The sequence below is a fragment of the Phasianus colchicus genome, chromosome 5 (genome assembly GCF_987193195.1).
Source record: "Phasianus colchicus chromosome 5, bPhaCol1.hap1.1, whole genome shotgun sequence".
Classification (NCBI taxonomy): domain Eukaryota; kingdom Metazoa; phylum Chordata; class Aves; order Galliformes; family Phasianidae; genus Phasianus; species Phasianus colchicus.
The window spans coordinates 17,956,444-17,975,749 of NC_143440.1; the positions used below are offsets into that span (position 1 = coordinate 17,956,444).

General features: G+C 65.4%; 7 protein-coding genes across 12 annotated transcripts; 3 read left to right on the top strand and 4 right to left on the bottom strand.

Annotated features, from left to right (window-relative positions):
- Positions 1-229: 229 nt before the first annotated feature.
- CLP1 (cleavage factor polyribonucleotide kinase subunit 1) lies at positions 230-2,641 on the bottom strand. Its single transcript, XM_031593274.2, has 2 exons — positions 1,783-2,641; positions 230-1,169 (listed from the first exon to the last, which is right to left on the bottom strand). The coding sequence occupies exons 1-2, from the start codon at positions 2,386-2,388 to the stop codon at positions 498-500; spliced, it is 1,278 nt and encodes a 425-aa protein (XP_031449134.1). The 5' UTR covers positions 2,389-2,641; the 3' UTR covers positions 230-497.
- A 3-nt stretch (positions 2,642-2,644) lies between these two features.
- On the top strand, positions 2,645-4,717 carry YPEL4 (yippee like 4). Of its 2 annotated transcripts, XM_031593278.2 has the most exons (5): positions 3,009-3,102; positions 3,199-3,531; positions 3,882-3,925; positions 4,059-4,167; positions 4,423-4,717. In XM_031593278.2, the coding sequence occupies exons 2-5, from the start codon at positions 3,340-3,342 to the stop codon at positions 4,510-4,512; spliced, it is 435 nt and encodes a 144-aa protein (XP_031449138.1). In that variant the 5' UTR covers positions 3,009-3,102; positions 3,199-3,339; the 3' UTR covers positions 4,513-4,717. The 2 variants fall into 2 exon arrangements, with proteins under 2 accessions (XP_089996847.1, XP_031449138.1); XM_090140721.1 differs by having other exon boundaries at positions 2,645-3,102; positions 3,199-3,925.
- A 102-nt stretch (positions 4,718-4,819) lies between these two features.
- Positions 4,820-7,932, bottom strand: SERPING1 (serpin family G member 1). Of its 2 annotated transcripts, none has more exons than XM_090140719.1 (8): positions 7,682-7,932; positions 7,520-7,589; positions 6,932-7,442; positions 6,711-6,848; positions 6,436-6,639; positions 6,146-6,288; positions 5,752-5,971; positions 4,820-5,410 (listed from the first exon to the last, which is right to left on the bottom strand). In XM_090140719.1, the coding sequence occupies exons 2-8, from the start codon at positions 7,577-7,579 to the stop codon at positions 5,160-5,162; spliced, it is 1,527 nt and encodes a 508-aa protein (XP_089996845.1). In that variant the 5' UTR covers positions 7,580-7,589; positions 7,682-7,932; the 3' UTR covers positions 4,820-5,159. The 2 variants fall into 2 exon arrangements, with proteins under 2 accessions (XP_089996845.1, XP_031449133.2); XM_031593273.2 differs by having other exon boundaries at positions 7,756-7,930.
- Positions 7,933-8,021: 89 nt separating this feature from the next.
- Positions 8,022-9,434, top strand: LOC116229071 (ubiquitin-conjugating enzyme E2 L5-like). Of its 2 annotated transcripts, XM_031593275.2 has the most exons (4): positions 8,022-8,165; positions 8,581-8,670; positions 8,960-9,146; positions 9,215-9,434. In XM_031593275.2, exons 1-4 carry the CDS (start codon positions 8,139-8,141, stop codon positions 9,376-9,378), a joined length of 468 nt encoding a protein of 155 aa, XP_031449135.1. In that variant the 5' UTR covers positions 8,022-8,138; the 3' UTR covers positions 9,379-9,434. The 2 variants fall into 2 exon arrangements, with proteins under 2 accessions (XP_031449135.1, XP_031449137.1); XM_031593277.2 differs by lacking the exon at positions 8,581-8,670 and having other exon boundaries at positions 8,058-8,165.
- Positions 9,435-9,530: 96 nt separating this feature from the next.
- On the bottom strand, positions 9,531-13,352 carry SMTNL1 (smoothelin like 1). 3 transcript variants are annotated; one of them, XM_090140717.1, is made up of 8 exons: positions 12,670-13,352; positions 11,335-12,218; positions 10,942-11,119; positions 10,642-10,675; positions 10,386-10,523; positions 10,001-10,103; positions 9,758-9,909; positions 9,531-9,689 (listed from the first exon to the last, which is right to left on the bottom strand). In XM_090140717.1, exons 1-8 carry the CDS (start codon positions 12,758-12,760, stop codon positions 9,545-9,547), a joined length of 1,725 nt encoding a protein of 574 aa, XP_089996843.1. In that variant the 5' UTR covers positions 12,761-13,352; the 3' UTR covers positions 9,531-9,544. The 3 variants fall into 3 exon arrangements, with proteins under 3 accessions (XP_089996843.1, XP_031449132.2, XP_089996844.1); XM_031593272.2 differs by having other exon boundaries at positions 10,386-10,502; positions 12,670-13,350; XM_090140718.1 differs by having other exon boundaries at positions 11,335-12,208; positions 12,670-12,753.
- A 111-nt stretch (positions 13,353-13,463) lies between these two features.
- Positions 13,464-14,059, top strand: TIMM10 (translocase of inner mitochondrial membrane 10). Its single transcript, XM_031593279.2, has 2 exons — positions 13,464-13,622; positions 13,806-14,059. Exons 1-2 carry the CDS (start codon positions 13,552-13,554, stop codon positions 14,005-14,007), a joined length of 273 nt encoding a protein of 90 aa, XP_031449139.1. The 5' UTR covers positions 13,464-13,551; the 3' UTR covers positions 14,008-14,059.
- Positions 14,043-18,760, bottom strand: RTN4RL2 (reticulon 4 receptor like 2). Its single transcript, XM_090140720.1, has 3 exons — positions 18,509-18,760; positions 16,546-17,030; positions 14,043-15,888 (listed from the first exon to the last, which is right to left on the bottom strand). The coding sequence occupies exons 1-3, from the start codon at positions 18,540-18,542 to the stop codon at positions 15,157-15,159; spliced, it is 1,251 nt and encodes a 416-aa protein (XP_089996846.1). The 5' UTR covers positions 18,543-18,760; the 3' UTR covers positions 14,043-15,156.
- Positions 18,761-19,306: the final 546 nt, after the last annotated feature.

Sequence of the window (19,306 nt, forward strand, 5' to 3'; positions counted from 1 at the left end):
GCGTCATCGGGAGGGTGGGCGCACGTGCACTGCAGAGCGCGTGCGCGGCGCTTACTCCGCCGGAGGGGGTCTGAGCTCTGCGGGGCGAACCCGTGGGACGAGACAGGAACCGAGTCGAGCCCAGCCCGTGCGTGTCCGCGGAGCGGAGGAAAAGGAGCGTCTTCCGCCCTGCTTCGCCTTGACCGATCGTCTTCCCGTGATAGGCCTGAGGTCCCTGTTCATTATCCACGGGGGTGGGTGGTGAGCACCCGGAGCCGAGACAAAAAGCAGCAAGCACCACGGAGCCAAAGGGCAATGAGATTTAATAACAAACTTTACAAAAAGATATAAAAACGAGAGGTGGCCTCCTGCACCAGCTGCACCCGCTGGCACAAGGGCACAAACCCAGGGCCTGAAAGCTGCTGGGCAAAGAGCAAGCACTGGGGTACATGGGGATGTGCATGGACATCCCCACGTGTTCCCTCTGCCCCGGACTCCCTGCCCCATCCCTGCTAGAGCTACTTCAGGTCCATGAAGCGGATGTCCATGATGAGGAGGAAGTTCTTGGGCAGTGGGCGAGGAGCAGGCGAGAGCACAGTGAACACCTGGCGTTCCAGGTCTACGCCGGTGACCACAATGAAGCCAGCCACACTGGTCTCTGAGATGTTGTCATCGGGGCTGTCGGCCATGCTGACGCTCAGCAGGTGATGCACCATGTCCCGCCCTGGCGTCACCGGCACCAGCTTCAACTGGTTGTCCTCCTGCGACATGCCCAGTGGCAGGCAGGAGTCAGGGATGGTGGGAGCCCCCACCTTGTAGATCTTAACATCAGAGAATTTGACGTCAAAGGCGTGAGGGTAGAAGCAGCCCCGGAAGCCATAGAAATATTCCCTGATGCGATCATCTCGGCACTCCCGCCGGAAGTCCTTGGAGCGCTCCACCACTCCACCAGATTTGGGGAGCAAAACAGTGCGCACAAAGTGGGGCAGGTCCCTCTTAAGCTCGTTGTAGAGCCGCTCCTGGTCCAGCACCACCACTACATCTACCTCAAAAGCTGAGGCAGCGTGCACCAGCGCCTGGTAGCCCGAGCCTTTCACCCAGCCGCATGTGTTGATGACGCAGCCACTGACCGATGCACGGCGGTTCACTTCACATCGCTGGTTGAAGACATCGGCCAGGCGGGATGTGATCTGCAGGCAGATATCAGGACACGAGGATAAAGCACATGGGATTGAGAGGGATGTTTCTGTTCCCAAAAGACAAACACAGCTGGAGGCCATGTGATCTCCAATTCTTTGGGATACAGCAATGATAGGCAATGCTCCTAACTCACTCAGAAGGTTTATTTAGTGCTAAGAGGCAGAGGCAATGCCTGGGCCATGGGCAACCACTGAAATCCTTCCTTGCTCACCTCTCTGTGATAGCTGTAAAGGATCAGCAGCCACATTCAGTGCTGAAGCTGTCCATAAAGCACATTAAATGCACTAAAGGCTGCCTGACCACATCAGCAGAGCTACTCCCCAGTGTCCCACAGACAGGACAAGGACAAGCATGGGGCTGAGGGCAACCTTCAGCTAAAAAGGGACTTCTAACCATCACCAAACTGCAGACAGAGGATGCTGGGAATTTGGACCAGCTTTTTACCCTTCATGGTTTTTTTTGGACCTCAGTGCTTAACTCAGTATTGCACCATGGTTTTATACAACAGGACTAGCTGGGCAATCCCTAACTCACAGGGGCAGGCAGGACTCCTTGGAGGCTCCACCCTACTCCCGCAAGATGACAGGGACTCCACGCACTCACCTTGTTGTAGAGCTTGATGTTGGTGCCAGGTGTGGTGGAGCCAAAGTGGTAGACCAGCGGGGCCTGCAGGGAAAAGCCCTCCTCCACGTCAGCTGGTCGCTCGATGTAGAGGGCACCCATGGTGCCGGGGATGGAGACGGAGCCCTGCCCCACGTCCAGCTCCACAAAGGTGGGCCGGCGCCCCAGGCGTACAGCATAGTTCAGCAGCAGGCGGCACACAGTCGACTTGCCCACATCGGTGGGGCCCACCACCATGACACGGGGCCCCCGCTCGTCCTCGCGCTCTGCCTGCCGCCGCATCTGCTCCAGGGCCGTGTGAGTGTTGAGGTAGAGCAGCATGGGGGTGTCCTTGGAGACGTATGCCACCTCGGTGCGCCCGCTGAGCTGCACGGTGCAACCGTGCCAGGTGAAGACGGCCACCTTTGCACCAGCGTCAAAGGTGAACTTCTTATTGCGGGTCAGCTCGGTGCCAAACACCTCAGCCATGCCGGTGAGCAGCTCCATCTGCACCGTCTGCGAAGCCTCCACTTCGAAACGCAGCTCTGTCTCCCGCTCCAGCTCGAATTTTGCCACCTGCTTCTTCTCATCGCCGCCATCATCCGCCATCGCGGGCCCGGCCCGATCCTACCGCCCACCGCGGTAGGGCTGGACCCTGAGCCCGGGACCGGGCAACCGACAGTACCTGACAGCGCCTACAGCTGTTCCGCGCGCCTACCAGGACTCTGGCAGGGCTGTCGCGTTTCCGTTACGTCACAGAGTACGACGGAAGTGAGGTCAAACGCCGGAAGTGAGGTCAGAGCGCAGCCCACACGCCCTCTCCATCAGCGGGAGCACGCGGGGCGTTGCCATGGCAGCCGCGCGGTGCCTGCTGGGGGATGCAGTCCGGGCCTGCTGCGGCGTGCCGCTCCCCGTTGTTCGTCTGCGTCTCATCTGCATAGCACCTACTGGGGAACCGTGGCCACGGCCTCTCCCCCTTTTCACCGCCCCCGGCCCCGCTACGTGCCACGGGCACGCCGGGACCTGCGCTCCCCTCCCGCCCCGGACTCGCTGCAGCCGCTCCGGGGGTCCCTCGGCAGCGCGCGGGAGCCGGGAGAGCGCCCGCAGCTCGGTCCCGGGGGCAGCGGTGACGTAGTGCTGCCGGGCGGTGACGTCTCGGCGCGGGGTGCGGGCGGTGACGTCGAGCAATGAGTCACGGCGCCGTGATGCAGTCCCCGGGCGTGCGGCGCTCCCCTCCCTTCCCCCCCACCCCCTCCGCGGCCGCCTGGTGCCCCCGCCCCGCACCGGCACCGGGGACAGCGGCAGCGGGGACGACGGCAGGCGGTGAGCTGAGGGACACGGGGGCGGGGAAGGGTACGGCGGTGCCGGGGGGGCACGGCGCTGCCCCCTCCTCACCCCATCCCGCTTAACCCTTCGCAGGCCGCCCCCCCTTACCGCCCGCTTCTCACCCGGGGGGACCCTGGGCTGCCGCGCCCCACCCCCGGTCCCGGAGGGACGACGGCTCTCGGCACGCTGCTGCGCTGCTTCTTCCCCTGCGAGCGGCTGTGCGGGGGCTGCACCATGCCCCCCGCACCTCCGCGGCCTCCCGGGGCCCTGCCACCCGCCGTGCCCCCCGCCCGCCGCCACCGGGTCCCCACCACCACTCGTCTGCCTCCCCGGACCTTCCACAGCTACCTACCGCGCTCCCACCGCACCTACAGCTGCGTACACTGCCGTGCACACCTGGCCAGGCACGAGGAGCTCATCTCCAAGGTGCCCCTTCTGTGGCCGCGTCACCTCCCCGGGGCCATGGGGTGGCTGTCTTCCCCTCTGCGGTGTCTCCGGGAAATAATGAGGGTCTCCCCAGCGTGTCCCCAGGGCAGTGGTGTCTGTCCTCTCTGCGTTGTCCCCTCTATGCTGTCCCCCCATGCTGTCTCCTCCACAGCATCCCCTCTGCAGTGTTCCCTCCATGGTGTCCCGAGTGCCGGCTGTCCTCCTGTGCCCATACTCCCCACAGTGTCCCCATGGCAGAAAGTCTTTCCCTGTGGTGGCATGGCGGTGATGGAGGAGGGGGTGAGGGAGGCACAGGGGACGCTGGGTTGAATCACGCTGTGTCCCTGCAGTCCTTCCAGGGCAGCCATGGCCGTGCCTACCTGTTCAACTCGGTGTGAGTACTGCAGTGGGGGACGGGATGCTGGGAGGAGGGAGTGGGGCAAGCTATCACCCACCCAGGGCTGTTTGTCCTGGAGAAGACTGAAGGAACATCCCCAGCTGTGACCACAGTACCCTGTCTGGTGCAGGGTTAATGTGGGCTGTGGCCCGGCCGAACAGCGCCTGCTGCTCACTGGGCTTCACTCTGTGGCTGACATCTTCTGCGAGAGCTGCAAAACCACTCTGGGCTGGAAATACGTGAGTGCCCCTGGCACCCCCAAACTGGGATCGGGCATCACACTGTCACCCCAATCCCTTGGCCTGGGCATCCCAAAGACATGATAGGGGCACTCTGAGTCCACAGCACCACAAATCCCACTTTTTTACCCAAAGCCCTGCTGCAGTTCACTGTGCAGGCACCCCAAACCCACAATGGTTGCCTTGGGACCCCAAATCCATGGCATATGTCCTGTGACCTGGGCCCTGGGGGGGCTCAGGCTGCCATCCCCACAGGAGCAGGCATTTGAGAGCAGCCAGAAGTACAAGGAGGGGAAGTTCATCATCGAGATGTCACACATGGTCAAGGAGAACGGCTGGGACTGAGCAGCATGGCAGGGACACCACAGTGGCACCTACCCTGGCAGGCACCTGGCACTGGACTACTGACATGGACCCTCCCCACTTTGCTCTTCAGAGGGGCACCCCAAGCCAGCCTGTGCCACCTGCTGGGGTGAGGGCATGGGGCCCGTCACCAGCGCACAGAGGCTGCGGGCAGCTTTTCTAGTGGAATAAAAGATTTTTGTAGGAAGGCGTCAAGTGTCACCTTGGAGTGCCAGGGGGAGGTGGCAATGCCAGGGGAACAGCACCTGGCACACCAGCAGCAATAGTGTTCCCCCTCCAACAGGAGCCATTCAGTGACTCAGAGCTTTTATTGGGGCCTCAGGCCCAGAGCTGATGGGGGAAACAGAGGCACAGGAGCTGCTGGGGGGCCAGGAGCACCCAATGGGGGCAGAGAATTTGGGAGGTGTGGGAAGGAGAAGGGAGAAAAGGATGTGGCTGAATGGTTGTTGGAAGAGGGAAAGATGGAGTGCAGAGGGAAGGAAGGGGGAAGAGGGAGAGAAGATACAGGGAAGCAGGGAGGGAGGAATGGGAAGAGGGAGAGAAAGGTGGAAGGAGGAAGAAGAGAAGGTAGATAGGGACAAGAGAAGGAGGGAGGGAAGAAATGGAGGTGAGGAAGGAAGGGGCAGGCATCAGGCCTGGGGGTCACTAAGGCGTCCCATGAAGAGGGGGATGGTGTTGCCTTCATCCCAGAGCACGAAGAGGAAGGGCTGCAAAGCCTCCAGCTGCAGAGCCGTGCGGGCCACTGAGGTGGCCATGGCACCCGCTGCCTCCACGCCTTTCTCATCCAGTGTCAGCACAGCCCGGTGTTGCATTGCATCCACTGCCACCTCTGGGCCCCGTGCCAGCCCACACAGCTCCGCATCCAGGAACAGCCCAAAGTCTGCAGCAACCAGACTCAGTGCCATTGCCGTGGCACGGAGACAGGAGGGGGTGGGAGCATTGGGAACAAGGGGAAACCAAAGGACACCAGGAATAAATGGGGGATGGCAAACAGCAGGGGATACAAAGGGATGTAGAGGACATGGAGGATGCTGGAGCCACAGGGGCTGCCAGAGAACCAATGGACACAGGTTATGTGAAAACACAAGAAACACAGGGGGCACTGAAGTTGCAGGGGAAGGGTGCAGGGGACTTACTGCAGGGAGTGATGTCAGCATCTGTCACCTTACGTGCAGTAGGTGACATCACTCCAGCACAGACAGGGATGGGGGAATGCCTTACCCATGTCATGTACCCTGGCCACCACGTCCATGGCGAGGTCGAGGTGCAGGCGTGGCAGGGCCACGGTAGTAGGGCGCATGGGGGTGTTGGCTGCCCGCTGCAGCAGTGCCAGGAAGGTGGGCGGGTCCAGCGCTCGTTCCACAGCCTCCAGGGCCTCCGGAGGTCCCCGTGGCACCAGTACCACCAGGCTTAGCCCCCCACTCAGCTCCAGCCGCCCCACCTGCAGTGTGACATCATAGCCTGGCATCCTCGTTCAGTGCCATGGGAGCAATGCCATTGCCTGGCTTCCCATCAGTGCTCCAGGGATGACATCACCACCTAGCACGTCCCTTCCGTGCCACAGCAATGACATCGTGCTGTGACATCATGCTCCACAAGCACAGGGATGCAGTACCTGGACCTGCAGGTGGGAGTCAGTGAAGGATGCCACAGGGTACTTCTTGCTGGTCATGGTGAGCACATCCACTGGCAGGTGCCCATGGCGCATGAAGGGCAGCAGCACTGTATGCTTGGTCTTGAATGGGTTTTTCCACCGGGCTGCAGGGACACAGTGTTTGTGGGGTGGAATGTTGTGGGGCTGAGGGCCACCAGGGGATGGAGGAATGAAGGTTGGTAGATCCCAAGGTGGCTCCCAAGGTAGATCTCAGGGCAAATCCTGGATAGACCCTAGGAACTGTGCCATACCCTGGAAGTGGACAGCACTGAGCAGCACCAGGCGAGGCTCATCAGGCAGCTGGGACAGCAGATGGGGCACAAGCCCACGTGTGGCCTTGCGCACCCATTCATTGATGCGTTGCAAGTCCAGGCTCTCGTTACCACTCAGCTCCTGTGGCATGGCCTCGTAGAATTGCCATGACTCATTCAAGAAGCGGGGTCGGAGTTGCAGGTCTGCATGGTAGCATGGATGATGTCACCCCCTTGCCCACCCCACTGTTCCTCCCTGCCAGTGTCTGTCTTACCTGGGTGGTGGAAAATCTCCGCGGCAGAGAGCAGCCCTGACACGTTGGCAAGCTGCCGCAGGGCACCGTGCACGCAGGCCAGCCCTGGCCGGTACCCCAGGATGGCAGCCAGGCGCTGCTGGGTCTCACCGCGGGCACCTGAGGGCAATGGTGAGGTTCAGAAAGGTCTGGCAGCTGGGAGGGCTGTGGGCGTGTGGGCTGCATCACAGGGAGCCCCTCACCTAGCAGGAGGTGTGACAGCCCCAGGGCCACGTTCAGGGGGGAGAAGAGCAGGTTGGTGTTGGATTTGGCAGACTCTGCCATGTGCTGGTAGAAGCGTAGGGCGAAGGTGCCCAGCGCCTTGGCCACCTCCTCCTTCTGCTCCCTCGTTGGTGCTCTGCAGGTCTCACCCGGCTCCTCGTCCCCAGGGCACGGTGGGGTGGCTGTGCCTGGAGGGGTGCTGGGGGGATCCATGGTGGTCCCAGGCTCAGGTGTGGTCGTGCTCCCGCCAGCAGCAGTGCCAGGCTCCTCGGGTGCTGCCACAAATTCCACAGGGCCCAGAGGCTTCAAAGCCTCCAATACAGCTTCCAGGCTAGGTTCCGTCGTGGAGCTGGCATTGGAGCTGGGCACAGGCTGGGTTGGTGTCCCTGTGTCCCCTGGTGGGCTTGTGGTGGGACGTAGAAACACCATCTGTGCTGGCCGCAGTCTGATTGGCTTCATCATTCTGGAAGGATTGGTCTCCAGCATGGACACCTGGGCATGGGGACACTGGTGAGGGTGGCCAGGGGGCACCTGGCTGCAGGGAGTCCACGTCCCCATGCCACACTTACCGGGGCGACAGTGGCTGTGACCATGGCCACCAGGCACACCAGCAGCAGGCAGAGCTTCATGGTGAGCAACCTGGTCGGCAAGCATTGGTCAAAGTATCAGCTGAACACCCAGTACCCCCCCCATTCGCTCCCAACACCCCTTGGCACCCACAAACCACACACCCTCAGCACCAGGTGCTCCCTGCACGACACCCCCACACGCCCCGTGTGATGGAGAGGCAGCACCCCGGGCCCACCTGGCGCCCGTCAGGTCGCTCCCCAAATGTCCGGCCGGCCGCAGGGGCGAACTGGCCGGAGCCAGGCCTGCCTGGTTAAAGATTAAGGAGGGCGGGAGGCCATAGAGGCTTCCCGTAAATCAGCCGGAAGATGCCTGGGGGCCAGGCTTGGCGGGGGCCCCCGGCTGAAGCGCAGCTCCCGGCACCATACGGCCCAGCCCTGCGTCCCGCCCCGCGCTGGAGGACCTGCCCCCATCCATCGCCGTGGCTCTCACCACCCAACCTGTCCCCTCCCACCCACTCCGCCCTCGGGGAGGGGCCGCAGCCTCTTGCCCCGCCCCTCCCAGGGTGGGCGGCCCCGGGGCGTCCCACCCAGCGGCGGCGGCACCGGGCACCGGACATCGATGACCATGAGCAGGCGGCTCGCTATGGTGCGTGGGGCGCGGGGTCAGCGGGAGGGACACCCCGCTATCGGCACCCAGCCTGGGGGGCGGGACAGGGACAGCGGGATCGTGGAGCGCGTCGGGGTGCGGAGACCCGGTGACGGGGTGCGGGGTGGCTGTACTCGGGGCGGGGGGCGCGGGTAGCGCCGTGCGAGGGGAATGGATGCCAACAGCGGGGCGCGCAGCGCACCGGGTGCCCGTGCGGCGGTTCCGCTTTCGTTTCCCCGACGAGGACCGCACGGCGAGGCGGTGTGTACCGAAGGGTGAGACCGCCCGTTTGGGGGCGTGGTCGGGTGGTTGACACAGCCCATTTTGGGGGGACCATGGTCTGCCCCGCCCCGGGGCTGAACCTGGAGGCGTATCCTCACCGAGGCCCCGGCCCCTAACCAGAGCACGTCCACAGGAGCTGGAGGAGGTGCGGCGCTGGGGCGGGGTCCGCGACCTGCACTTGGTGGACCGTGATGTGCTGCGCTGGAGGGGACTGCTGCTACCTGTGGGCACGAGGGGGATGGGGCATGGGGGGTTCATGGGGGGGTCCTTAAGGAAAGGGGTATGGGAGGGGTACAGGGAGGCCCCAGGGGTCGTGGGGATGCAGGGAGGCCCTGGGGACATGGAAGGAGTCCTTGCTAGGGCAAGCTTGGGGGGCTTCCCTAGGAGGCACCATGCAGGGTGGGAGAGGGACGTGATGGGGCTAACCTTGGGAGGGTATGGGGCAGGGCAGCCGGGGGGGCTGTGCCCCTGTAGGGCAGCTGGAGGCTGAAGCGCTCTCATTGCCGCTGCAGAACAATCCCCCCTACAACGCGGGTGCCTTTCGCTTCGAGCTGGCCTTCTCCCCACATTACCCCCTTGTGCCTCCTCGTGTCACGCTTCTCACCAGCATCCACCACCCTGGTGTGGGCCCCGACGGCACCGTGTGCCAGCCCCTCACTTCCCCTGAGAGCTGGGAGCCGGTCACCTGCGCCACGCACGGTGGGTGCTGGGGGCTGGGGTGGGGGCATGGCAAGCGCCCTCGCTGATGTCTCCCCCGTGTCCCACAGTGCTGCAGGACCTGCTGCTGCTGCTCGACAACCCCGGCACCGAGCGGGTGCTGCGCCCTGAGCTGGCCCGTGAGCTGAGCGAGAGGCCCGAGGCCTTCCTGCACCAGGCAGAGGAGCACACCCGTCGCTATGCCGAGCCGCGCCCCGACACCCCTGGACCCTGATCCCCCACCTCAGAGCCCCCTGCCCTGTACATAAAGCTCCCACTTCAATCCTGTGACTCCTCTGCACGATGCTGCCCCCGCGAGAGATGAGGCACCACGGCATGGCACTGCAAACCTTTACTCCTAGGGGGTGTGGGACAAAATGGGGAATAGGGCTGGGGTGCCCTCAGCGCTTCTTGGTCTTCACTAGCCCCTTGGCCACCAAGCTGCGGTACAGCTCTTGCACATAGGTGTAGATGCACTTAGCGTCCGGCACCGCCAGCCGCAGCATGTCCTCCACCTCCAGCAGCTGGGCACAGTCGACACGCTCCCTGCAGGACCGGCATCACCAGGGCTGCCCCACAGGTGGACATGGGGATGGGGACAGGAACATACTCACTCTGCGGTGGTGAAAGCCAGGGTGAAGTTATGCCGGCGGTCCTGCGGCTCCAGGCTGCCATAGTCAAAGGCATCGGGGAAGAAGCTGTGGATGAGGGCGCAGAAGGCCAGACCGCTGCTCCAGCTCCCCGAGAAGTTCTGGATGTCCACGTGCTGTGTGGGTGGATAAGCAGGAAGGGGGAGGGGAGGGGGGGGGTCAGGACACTGCTGGCCCTCTGCCAGCCCCCAGTCCCCCAGTACTCACCTGGTAGCCACGTGTCCTGGCACGGCACCACTCCAGCAGCATGGCCTTCACTGAGCCTGAGGCCCCTACACGCTTCAGGTGTGGGGCTGGGCCTGTGGCTGCCCTGTGGCCAAGCCAGCGTCCCCCATTGGTGCATATTCCCCAGGGGCTCACCATTGGGCAGCGCTATCCTCAGTGTCCCATGTTCTTCTCAATGTCCCCCCACTGCCCCATGCCCCCAGCTGTCCAATGTCCCATATCTCTCATTGTCCCTTGGCTTTCCCATTCCCCCCAGCGCTCTGTGCCCTCCAGCCACCCCATTGCCCATGCTCCTCCACTGCCTCCCGTTGTCCCCTGGCCTCCCCACTGTCCTCATTGCACCCTGACCTCCCCAGACCCCACTCACCCCCCAAACTTCTCCAGGATGGCACTGCGTCCATGTGCTCGGCTGCTCACTCTTGGCCGCCCCACAGCTGCCACCCTGGGGGGCACCCGTCCCCGTGGCCCCACTGCAGACACACCACTGAGAACACAGGGGTGGTGACTGTGAGCAGGGATAGGGTCACCACTGTGGATATCACCTATGAAAACAGGGTATGGGGATGCCAGCAGCGGGGCAGGCCTATAGGCAGCCCTGGTGCTGGCTGCTCTTCTGTTCTCACCTCTCTCTGCCACCTGAGCTCTCAGTGCTACCAGCTGTAGGGGAGAACAGAGGAGTCAGCAGGATGAGAGGGGGCATCCATCATAGAACTATCTCCCTGGGGCAGCCATAGTGCCTGCAGGCACTGCAGGAGGTCCCAAATGGGGCAGCTGGGACTTGGAACAGAGGGACTCTACAGAGTGTATGGGGATCTGTAAGGGACCCTGGGAGAGGGCCCACCTCGCCCCCCATTCCTCATCCCAGTCCCCCTCCTGCCTCCCATGCCCTGGAAGAGGATTCCTGTGCCCAGTGTAGCCCTTACCTGTGGGGGATGTGGGGGACACAGGAGACGAAGGAGACGTGGGAGATACAGGGAATGTGGGAGACACAGGGGAGGTAGGGGAGAGTGGGGTGGTGGGGCTGGTGGCCCCCTCCGTGGGCGAGCAGGGGGGGAACTCTGGCCACAGCTCATCATCCTCGTCCTGTTGCCAGGTGGGCTCCTGTGGGCACAGGCATGGTGGCTGCACAACTGTACCACCATCTCACTGCTGCCATCCATTCCACTGCCACCACTTTACCCTCCAACCCACCTGTCCCCTGTGCTACCCCCAGCCCCAACTGTGCCACTCAACCCACAGTGCTGCCACCCCCACCCCACCCGTGCCACCCAATACCCAGCCCCTGGCAGTGCCACCCCAGTCGTGCCCCCTCTCACCTGCTGGCCTTGGGTGCTGCCTGCTGCCACCGGCCTGGGCCCCGGCTCAGCCTCCTCCTGTGGCACTGCGCTGCCTCTGGTCTGTGCTTCAGCCTCACGCTCAGCAGCCTGCCCTGCTGTGGGCTCCTTGCCAGCATCCTCTGCAGCCTCAGCCTCGCTCCCAGCATCCCCTGCTGTCTTGGCCTCATTCCCAGCATCCTCTGCAGCCTTCCCTTTAGCCTCGCTCCCAGAATTCTTTGCAGCCTCCTCCTTAGCCTCGCTCCCAGCATCCTTTGCAGCCTCCTCAGCCTTGCTCCCAGCATCCTTTGCAACCTCCTCCTTAGCCTCGCTCCCAGCATCCTTTGCAACCTCCTCAGCCTCACTCCCAGCATCCTTTGCAGCCTCCCCCTTAGCCTCACTCCCAGCATCCTTTGCAGCCTCTTCCTTAGCCTCACTCCCAGCATCCTTTGCAACCTCCTCAGCCTCACTCCCAGCATCCTTTGCAGCCTCCTCTTTAGCCTCACTCCCAGCATCTTTTGCAGCCTCCTCCTTAGTCTCACTCCCAGCATCTCCCACTATGTTGGCCTCACTCCCAGCATCCCCTGCTGCCTCCCCCTTAGCATCACTCTCACAGTCCTTCACTGCTTCTACCTTAGCCTTGCTCCCAGCATTCTCTGCTGCCTCCCCTTTGCTCTCACTCCCCACATCCCCTGCAGCCTCCCCCCCAGCCCCTCCTTCAGCTCTGCCAGCCTCTGCCTGCCCCTCCTGTGCCACGCTTTCCCTGCTGTCCCCCCGCACCGTCCCCTCTGTTGGCCCTGTTGATGTCTGCGTGAGGTCGCCCAGGGCAGTGTCACTCGGGGCAGGGGCTCCACCGGTTGTTGGGGATTCCATGTTCCTACAGTGTGCTGCAGGGCTGTCACTGAGGAGTCCAGTGTGCCTTCATCCCGTGCCTCCACCCCACGCAATCTCATTGCCCTTCCTCTGCCCCTCAGTGTTCCTCCTGCCCACCCCCCCCAGCCGCCCCAACACAGCCCCCAGTCCTCATCCCATCCCTATTATGTATCCCAGACCCCTCTCTGCCACCCCTCATCCCATCCCATCCACCCCAACCCCATCCCCACTCCCCTGTCCCATCCCCACGCCCCTCCTCCCCCCCCTACACAACCCAACCCATTCCCCATTCAGGTTTCCCTCCTGCCCTCTCCCAGCTTCTCCAGCTCAGTCCCAGTTCCACAACCCGTTCCCTATTCCCAACTCCGAGTCCCCTCCCTCGCCCCCATCCCGTCCTATCCTCGTTTCCCACCCCAAACCCCCGACGCCCCCCCCACTCCCCCGGCGCCCCGCAGCCCGGCTCACCGCGCTCCGCTCGCCCAGCGGCCGTGTGACCGCCGCAGGTGCCGCCTTCAGTCAGAGCCGACGGGGCGGGCCGGGGGCCGGAGGGGGGCATCGCGGGGAGGGGAGGGGACGGGGGGGGCGCGGGAGGCCGGGCGGGGCCTGGGGACGGCGGGGACTGGAGGATGGCACGGGCACAGGGGGGACACAGGGACACGGGGGAAGGTGGGACCGCGGGTACACGTAGGACATGGGGGGACACGTGCACATGGGGGCACCGGGGGATTTGGAGGCGTCACAGGTGGGGGGGATATGAGGAAAACAAGCGCACAAGGGGGCATGGAGGGACACAAGGGGGGAGACACGAGAGACACAGGCATATGGAGGAGATGGGAGACACGCGTGGGACACGGAGGAACACGAGGGACACTTATATATGGGAGAGGAGGGTGACATGGGGAACACGGGGTACACTGATCCGGGGGAAACACATGGAGGAACATAGGGGACGCATTCACATAGAGGGGCGCGGGAACACAGACACAGAGCAGACACCGACACACGAGGGCAGAGACGTGCCGGGCAGATCCACAGGGACACGCGGAGGTCACGCGTGGGCCGGGCCGGACCCGCTACAGGCCGTGCCCCCAGCTCGACTGTCCCCACCCACTGCCGCTCAGCTCCCACCCCTTTGGGGCGAATTGCGGCCAAAGCGCGCGGCCGCTCCAATCTGCGCCGCTCTCCCCGCCCCCTCTCCCTGCGTCCTATCAGCGCCGGAGACGCGCTGCTGTCCCGCCCCCACCCATCTCCTATTGGCCGAGACCGGCGGCGGGGCGGAGCGGCTGAGCGTGTGGGCGGAAGCGCGCGTCCCACGTGCATCCTGCGGGAGCCCGGTCCGGGAGCGCCATGGACCCGCTGCGGGCCCAGCAGCTGGCGGCCGAGCTGGAGGTGGACATGATGGCCGACATGTACAACCGGTGCGCGGCGTGAGGGGCCGGGGCGGGGCCTGGGGGAGTGCCCGTGGGCGGGAGGTGCTGGGAGTGTGAGAGGTGCGGGGGTGTCGCGGGTGGAGGCAGCGGGAGCTTTGCGAATGCTGGGGATGGGGAGGGTACTGTGGGTGCCGGGCAGAACTGTTGGGGTGTGACAGTGTTGCCCCGCAGGATGACGCAGGCGTGCCACCTCAAGTGCGTGCCCCCCCACTACAAGGAGGCGGAGCTGTCGAAGGGCGAGAGCGTGTGCCTGGACCGCTGCGTGGCCAAGTACCTGGATGTCCACGAGCGGATGGGCAAGAAGCTGACGGAGCTGTCGCTGCAGGATGAGGAGCTCCTCAAGCGCATGCAGCAGGGCACTGGCACTGCCTGAGCCCTCCCTTCAGACTCTCCTTCCCACCACACCAATAAACTGGAGGCTCTGGGCCAGCTGTCTGCTTCTCTGGGCCCCCCAAACCCATCTGTGGTGCTGTGTCAGGGGCTGCCCCACTAACCTGCTCGTGTTCCCACTACTGGGTGTGTTGTGGGACAGCCTTGCATGGGGCCCAGCTGCCATAGGCACCTCCTGGAGGGGGGGCACCTCGGGCTGCCTGCCGTGCCCACGTCAGCCTCAGAGATAGGCTGGGACCTTCCTTATCCCTTATGAGGTCGGGATGGGTCTGTGCCCCTCACTCTGCTTGCTGGGGGGCATTGGGGGATACCTGGAGAAATGGCCACAAAGGGACACTTGCAGGAGGGCAGTGAGAAAACACACCTCTATGGGGACTGTTACTGGGACAGTATCCGGTATGGACAGCTGGAGAGGAACAATGCCCTTTCCACACCTGAAAGGGACCACACAGAGACAGCCATACGGGGACACATAGGGGGGACACATGGATGGAGGCAACCCCGGAGCTGCACATACAGATATGCACACATGTGCAGGGTCACCGGGCAAGGAAGACCTGCACAGGGTTGCTAGATAGGAACACCCACCCAGAGAGACCCCGGCCTGGGGGTGGGCACTGTGTGTCCATCCATCCATACACACACACTGCGCCTGTGCCGGCGCATCCCCGGGGCTGGCAGGAAGTGGGTCAGGCTGTGCGCACACTCGCTGTCCTCACAGCTCGTGGGTCGCATTACGCCCCACTGTGCGCCTGTCGTGCAAGCAGCGGGTGTGCGAGGTGTCACAGGCGTGACAACGGGGTGGCGTTGCTGAGTGTAACGTCAGTACGTCCATCCATCCGTGCCGCAGCGAGCGGTGCGTGCGCCCTGGGGCCCTGCGGCCGGCAGCAGCGGTGCTGGGGCCATCAATATTTCACGAGGAGAAAGCGCCGTGACCTGGAAAGCCAGCGCCGCAGCCGCTGGGCCCCACGCTCCCAAAATAAGACCATTTTTAATAAAGAATTCCCAACCGCGCGGTGCCTGCGTGGGTTCTTTTCACTCGGGACGGGTGGGAGCAGAGTCCTGGGGACACCTCCTGCCCCCGAGCACCTCGGGAGGACCTGAGAGGGGTCCGGAGGCCCCCCGGTCGGGCTCAGAGATGGGGTAGGAGCAGGCCCAGCAGGGGCAGGAGGGTGGGGGCCGGGCGGGGGGCCGCAGCCACGGGGCTGTCCCCGGGGGGGCCACGGGAGTCACGGGACGGAGGGGGCGGCCGGGGCTGGGAGCCCCGCAGGTCGTGGGGCGGCAGCCCGTCGCGGTAGAAGGCGGAAGGCGGTGCGGCAGGCAGGGTGCCGGGGCGGCCTAGCGCCCGCCCGGGGGTGCCCACCACGGCCACCGCCCCGCCACCGCCACCACCCCCGTCGCTGTCATCCTCATCTTTGCCTTCGTCCTCCTCCTCGTCCTCCTCAGGGCAGCCGTCGAAGTCACGGGGCCGCAGGTGCCGCAGGTCGGTGCCACGGCGGTGCGGGGGGCTGGCGCAGGGCACGGGCGAGCTGGAGACGCGAGTGCGGCGAAACCAGGCCCAGAGCGGGCGCGCACGGCAGTCGCAGGCCCAGGGGTTGGCGTTGAGGCGGAGGAACTGCAGGGAGGGCAGCGCGGCCAGCGGGTCCCCGGGCAGAGCCACCAGGCTGTTGTTGAACAGGTAGAGGATGGTGAGGCGGGCCAGGCCGTGGAAGGCGCGGCGGTGCACGGTGGCCAGGCGGTTGGCGTGCAGCAGCAGGCGGTCCAGGCTGGGCAGCCCGCGGAAAACACCCTCGGACAGAGCTCGCAGCCGGTTGCCGTGCAGGAAGAGGTGGCTCAGGTTGGCCAAATCGGCAAAGAGATCATCCTGTGGGGAGCAGGTGAGGGACCGGGTGGGTGACCCCATCCTTGCAGGCATAACCCAGCACCTTGATCACCGTCCCAACTCCATATTGCCACCTAACGCCATGATCACCTCTGTAACTCATGGATGTCACCCTGATCTCTGCCCTATAGCTGTCACTGCCCATCACCCTGTTGGACAGACAGCGCCAAGAGTCCTCCGCCATGCCCCCATCTTTCTGGTGCCCCCGTCACCCTGCCCCATGTCCTGGCCTCAGGGGTATCATCACCAAGAGCTCTTCTGTACGACAGGTATCACCAGCCTGCCTCGTGCCTCTGCTTCACAGGCAGCATACATCTCCCTGCCTTATGGTCCCTGCTCCACAGTGTCATCCATCTCCTGTCCTTGCCCTGTGGGCATCACCTATCACCTGTCCCATGGGTATAACCGAGAGCACTTTTTCATGTCTCTGCCTCATGGCCACTGCACTGCCCTGTGTCTCTGCACCCTGAACAGCACCCACCACCCTGCACTGTAACTGTCTGAGACGTGTCCCACGCCCATGCCTGCAAGCACCACCCACCACCTCACCTCAGTGGCATCCCCCATACTCTCCCCAGTGACACCCCATAGCCCTGCCACACAGGGCTGTCTAAGGACCCAGCCTGGCCCATATCAGACCTGGAGGTAGAGCAGCCCGTTCTCCTGCAGGTAGAGGTACTGGAGGCTGTGGAGGCCACGGAAGATGGCGCTGGGCAGGCTGGCCAGCTGGCACCGGTAGAGGTGCAGGGCCTGGAGGCGCCGGAGGCCGTGGAAGGTATCGGGCGCCAAGACACGGAGGTGCGGGTTGTCACCCAGGTCGAGCTCCTCGAGGGCGGGCAGGTGGCGGAAAGTGCCCGGCTGGATGGAGGAGATGTTGTTGGAGTAGAGCCAGAGGGTGACAGTGCTGGGCCCGAAGGTGCCCGCCCGCAGCGCCCTGATGACGTTGTTCTGCAGGAAGAGGCGGCGGGCACCAGGCGGGAGCCCCGTGGGCACCGAGGAGAAGTTGTTGGCCTGGCAGCTGACGGTGGGCGGCGAGACGTAGCAGGTGCAGAGTGCGGGGCAGGCGGGCGACCCACCGGGCACCCACGCCAGCGCTGCCAGCAGCAGGGCCGCCAGGCGCCCGCCTGCGGGCACAGCGGGGCGTCAGCCCGGGGCTCGACCTGGGGCACTGCCCCCGCACCCCCGGCCCAGCCCCATGCACCCACCGCCCCTCCCCAGCAACCCCACGGAGAGCACCCCAAGGGGTACTGGCTGCCACCAGGCCCTAGGAACCCCCCTCCAGAACCATGCTCATCCCACTTGGCTGTTCCCATTCCATGCAGCCAGGAGCTCCAGGAGAGTTCTACAGGGCTATGTCCACCCCATACGGTCATGGCCATGGCCATCCCTTAAGGTCAGGGATTCCAAGATCTCTACAGGGCCACATCTATTCCATGTAGCAACTCTCTCTTAGGGACCACTAGGGCCATGACATAAGGTCAATGATCCCATAAGAAGCCAGCAGGGCAACGCACCATTTAACATGGCCATGCCTATCCTATAGGGCCAGGATCCCACAGTAGCCCTCGGGGGCCACACACACCCCACATGACACTGCCCACTCCATTGGGTCCAGCACCTCATGGGGACTGGAACTCCGAAGAGCTTCCATGGCTTTGTCCTTTGGGACCTCCCCGTGTCCCCCTGGGGCTGTACTCCCATGGGACCCCCTCCAGGGAGGGAGGGGGGGGCTGCGCCCCCCACGCGCGCCCCCGACAGCGGGGCGGGGCGGCGCCACGTGCGCGCGTGCCGCGGCCACGTGCGGGGCGGTGCGCGCGTGGGCGCGGGCTGACGCGCTCCCCGGTGACACGCGCCGCCGCCGCTCCGGGTGTTCGCGCCCCCGCCCCCCCCCTTCTCTTTTCCTCCTTTCCCCCCCCCATTCCCCCCTCCGCCTTCCCGGTGCCCTGCGCTGCAACCCGAGCGCCTCATCCATAATTCAGCCCGGCCTGGCTCGGGCTCCACGGCCCGCTGCGGAGGGAGGGAGGCGGCCCCCCCGATGCTCGGCGGCGGGGATGGGGATGGGAGGGGGGGGGAACGCACGGAGGCGTCCGGCGCAGCTGCTCGGCGCCGCCCCCCTCCCCCGGCGCCCCGTGCCGGCGTGCGCCCCCCCGGCGCCCCCCTCCCGCGCCCCATCTGTCACTCCCCCTCGCCGCGGGCTGACTCAGTTCGGAGCTGAAGTCACCGGCTCCCGGGCTCCGCTCCCCGCGCAGCCGCCCCCCTACTCGCAGGGTCCCGCTGCCGGCTCCACCCTCCCCCCCGCACCCCCCCCCCCCAACAGCGCCCCGCACCGTCCCCGCTTCCCCTTTGCCCCGCTGCGGCGACCCTACGGAGCACCCACCCGCGGGGCTCTGTGGCACCACGCACCCTTTGCGCCGCACTGTGCACCCCGAGGACAGCGCGCACCCTGCACCGCGCGCCCCGTTAACCCCGCAGCGCTCCGTGCGCTGCCCCGGGGCAGCGGCTTCATCCCGAAAGCAACGCCGCGAGTGCCGGGACCCCCGCCCCGCCCCGCCCCGCCGCGGGGGGGTCTCGGGGCCGTGCCCCCGGCCCGCCCCACGCCTACCTCGGGGCAGGTCCCGAGCCGTCGGGGGCCGCATGGCGGGACCGGGCCGGGCGCTCAGGCGCTGCCCGCTGCACGTCGGCTCATGGCCGGTGCCGGGGGGGAGGGGGGTGCGCGCCCCTTACCCCCCGCTGCACCGCTGGGAGGAGGAGCGGCAGCCGCCGCCCCGGGGCATGGCACGGGTGGGCTCGGCTCGGCTCTACCCGCGGCTCCCGGAGGGGCTGAGCCCTGCCCGGCGCCGCGCCTTATCCCGGGGCGGCCGCGCTCCGCCCCTCGCCGCCGGTCCCGCCGCTTAACCCTTCCTCGGCCGGGCCGGGCCGTCCCGCTCCGCGCGTGGGGGAACTCCACGGAGGATCGCGGCGCTTCTGCGGAATGTGCGGAGACGAGGGCTGCCCATCGGGACGCCCCGCAGCGCGTCCCCAGGGACCCGCGGGGCGTCTCGCAGAGGACGCGAGACCTCCTGGCAGCTCCCACTGGGGACGCGACGACTCGCGCGTGGGGCCATGAGCCCGGGGGAGCGAGCCGCGGGGAAGCCCTCCTTGCATCTCTGGACCCTCGCGGGGGGTGCTGCGTCCCAGCGGGTGGCGGACACCTCGGCAGGGGCGTTCGTGCCCGTGGATGGGACAGAGGGACGGTCGCGAGTGGGGCCCGAGGCGGCACCCCTCGCCTCTCACCCACGCGGGACCGCGACGCTGTCCGCGGTGCCGGAGCGGGCGCTGTCCGCGGTGCTGGGCGCGGGGCGGGGGGCGGTGGGTTTCCGCGGAGGGAGCGAAGGCGCGGGGAGCCCACGGAGCGCGGGTG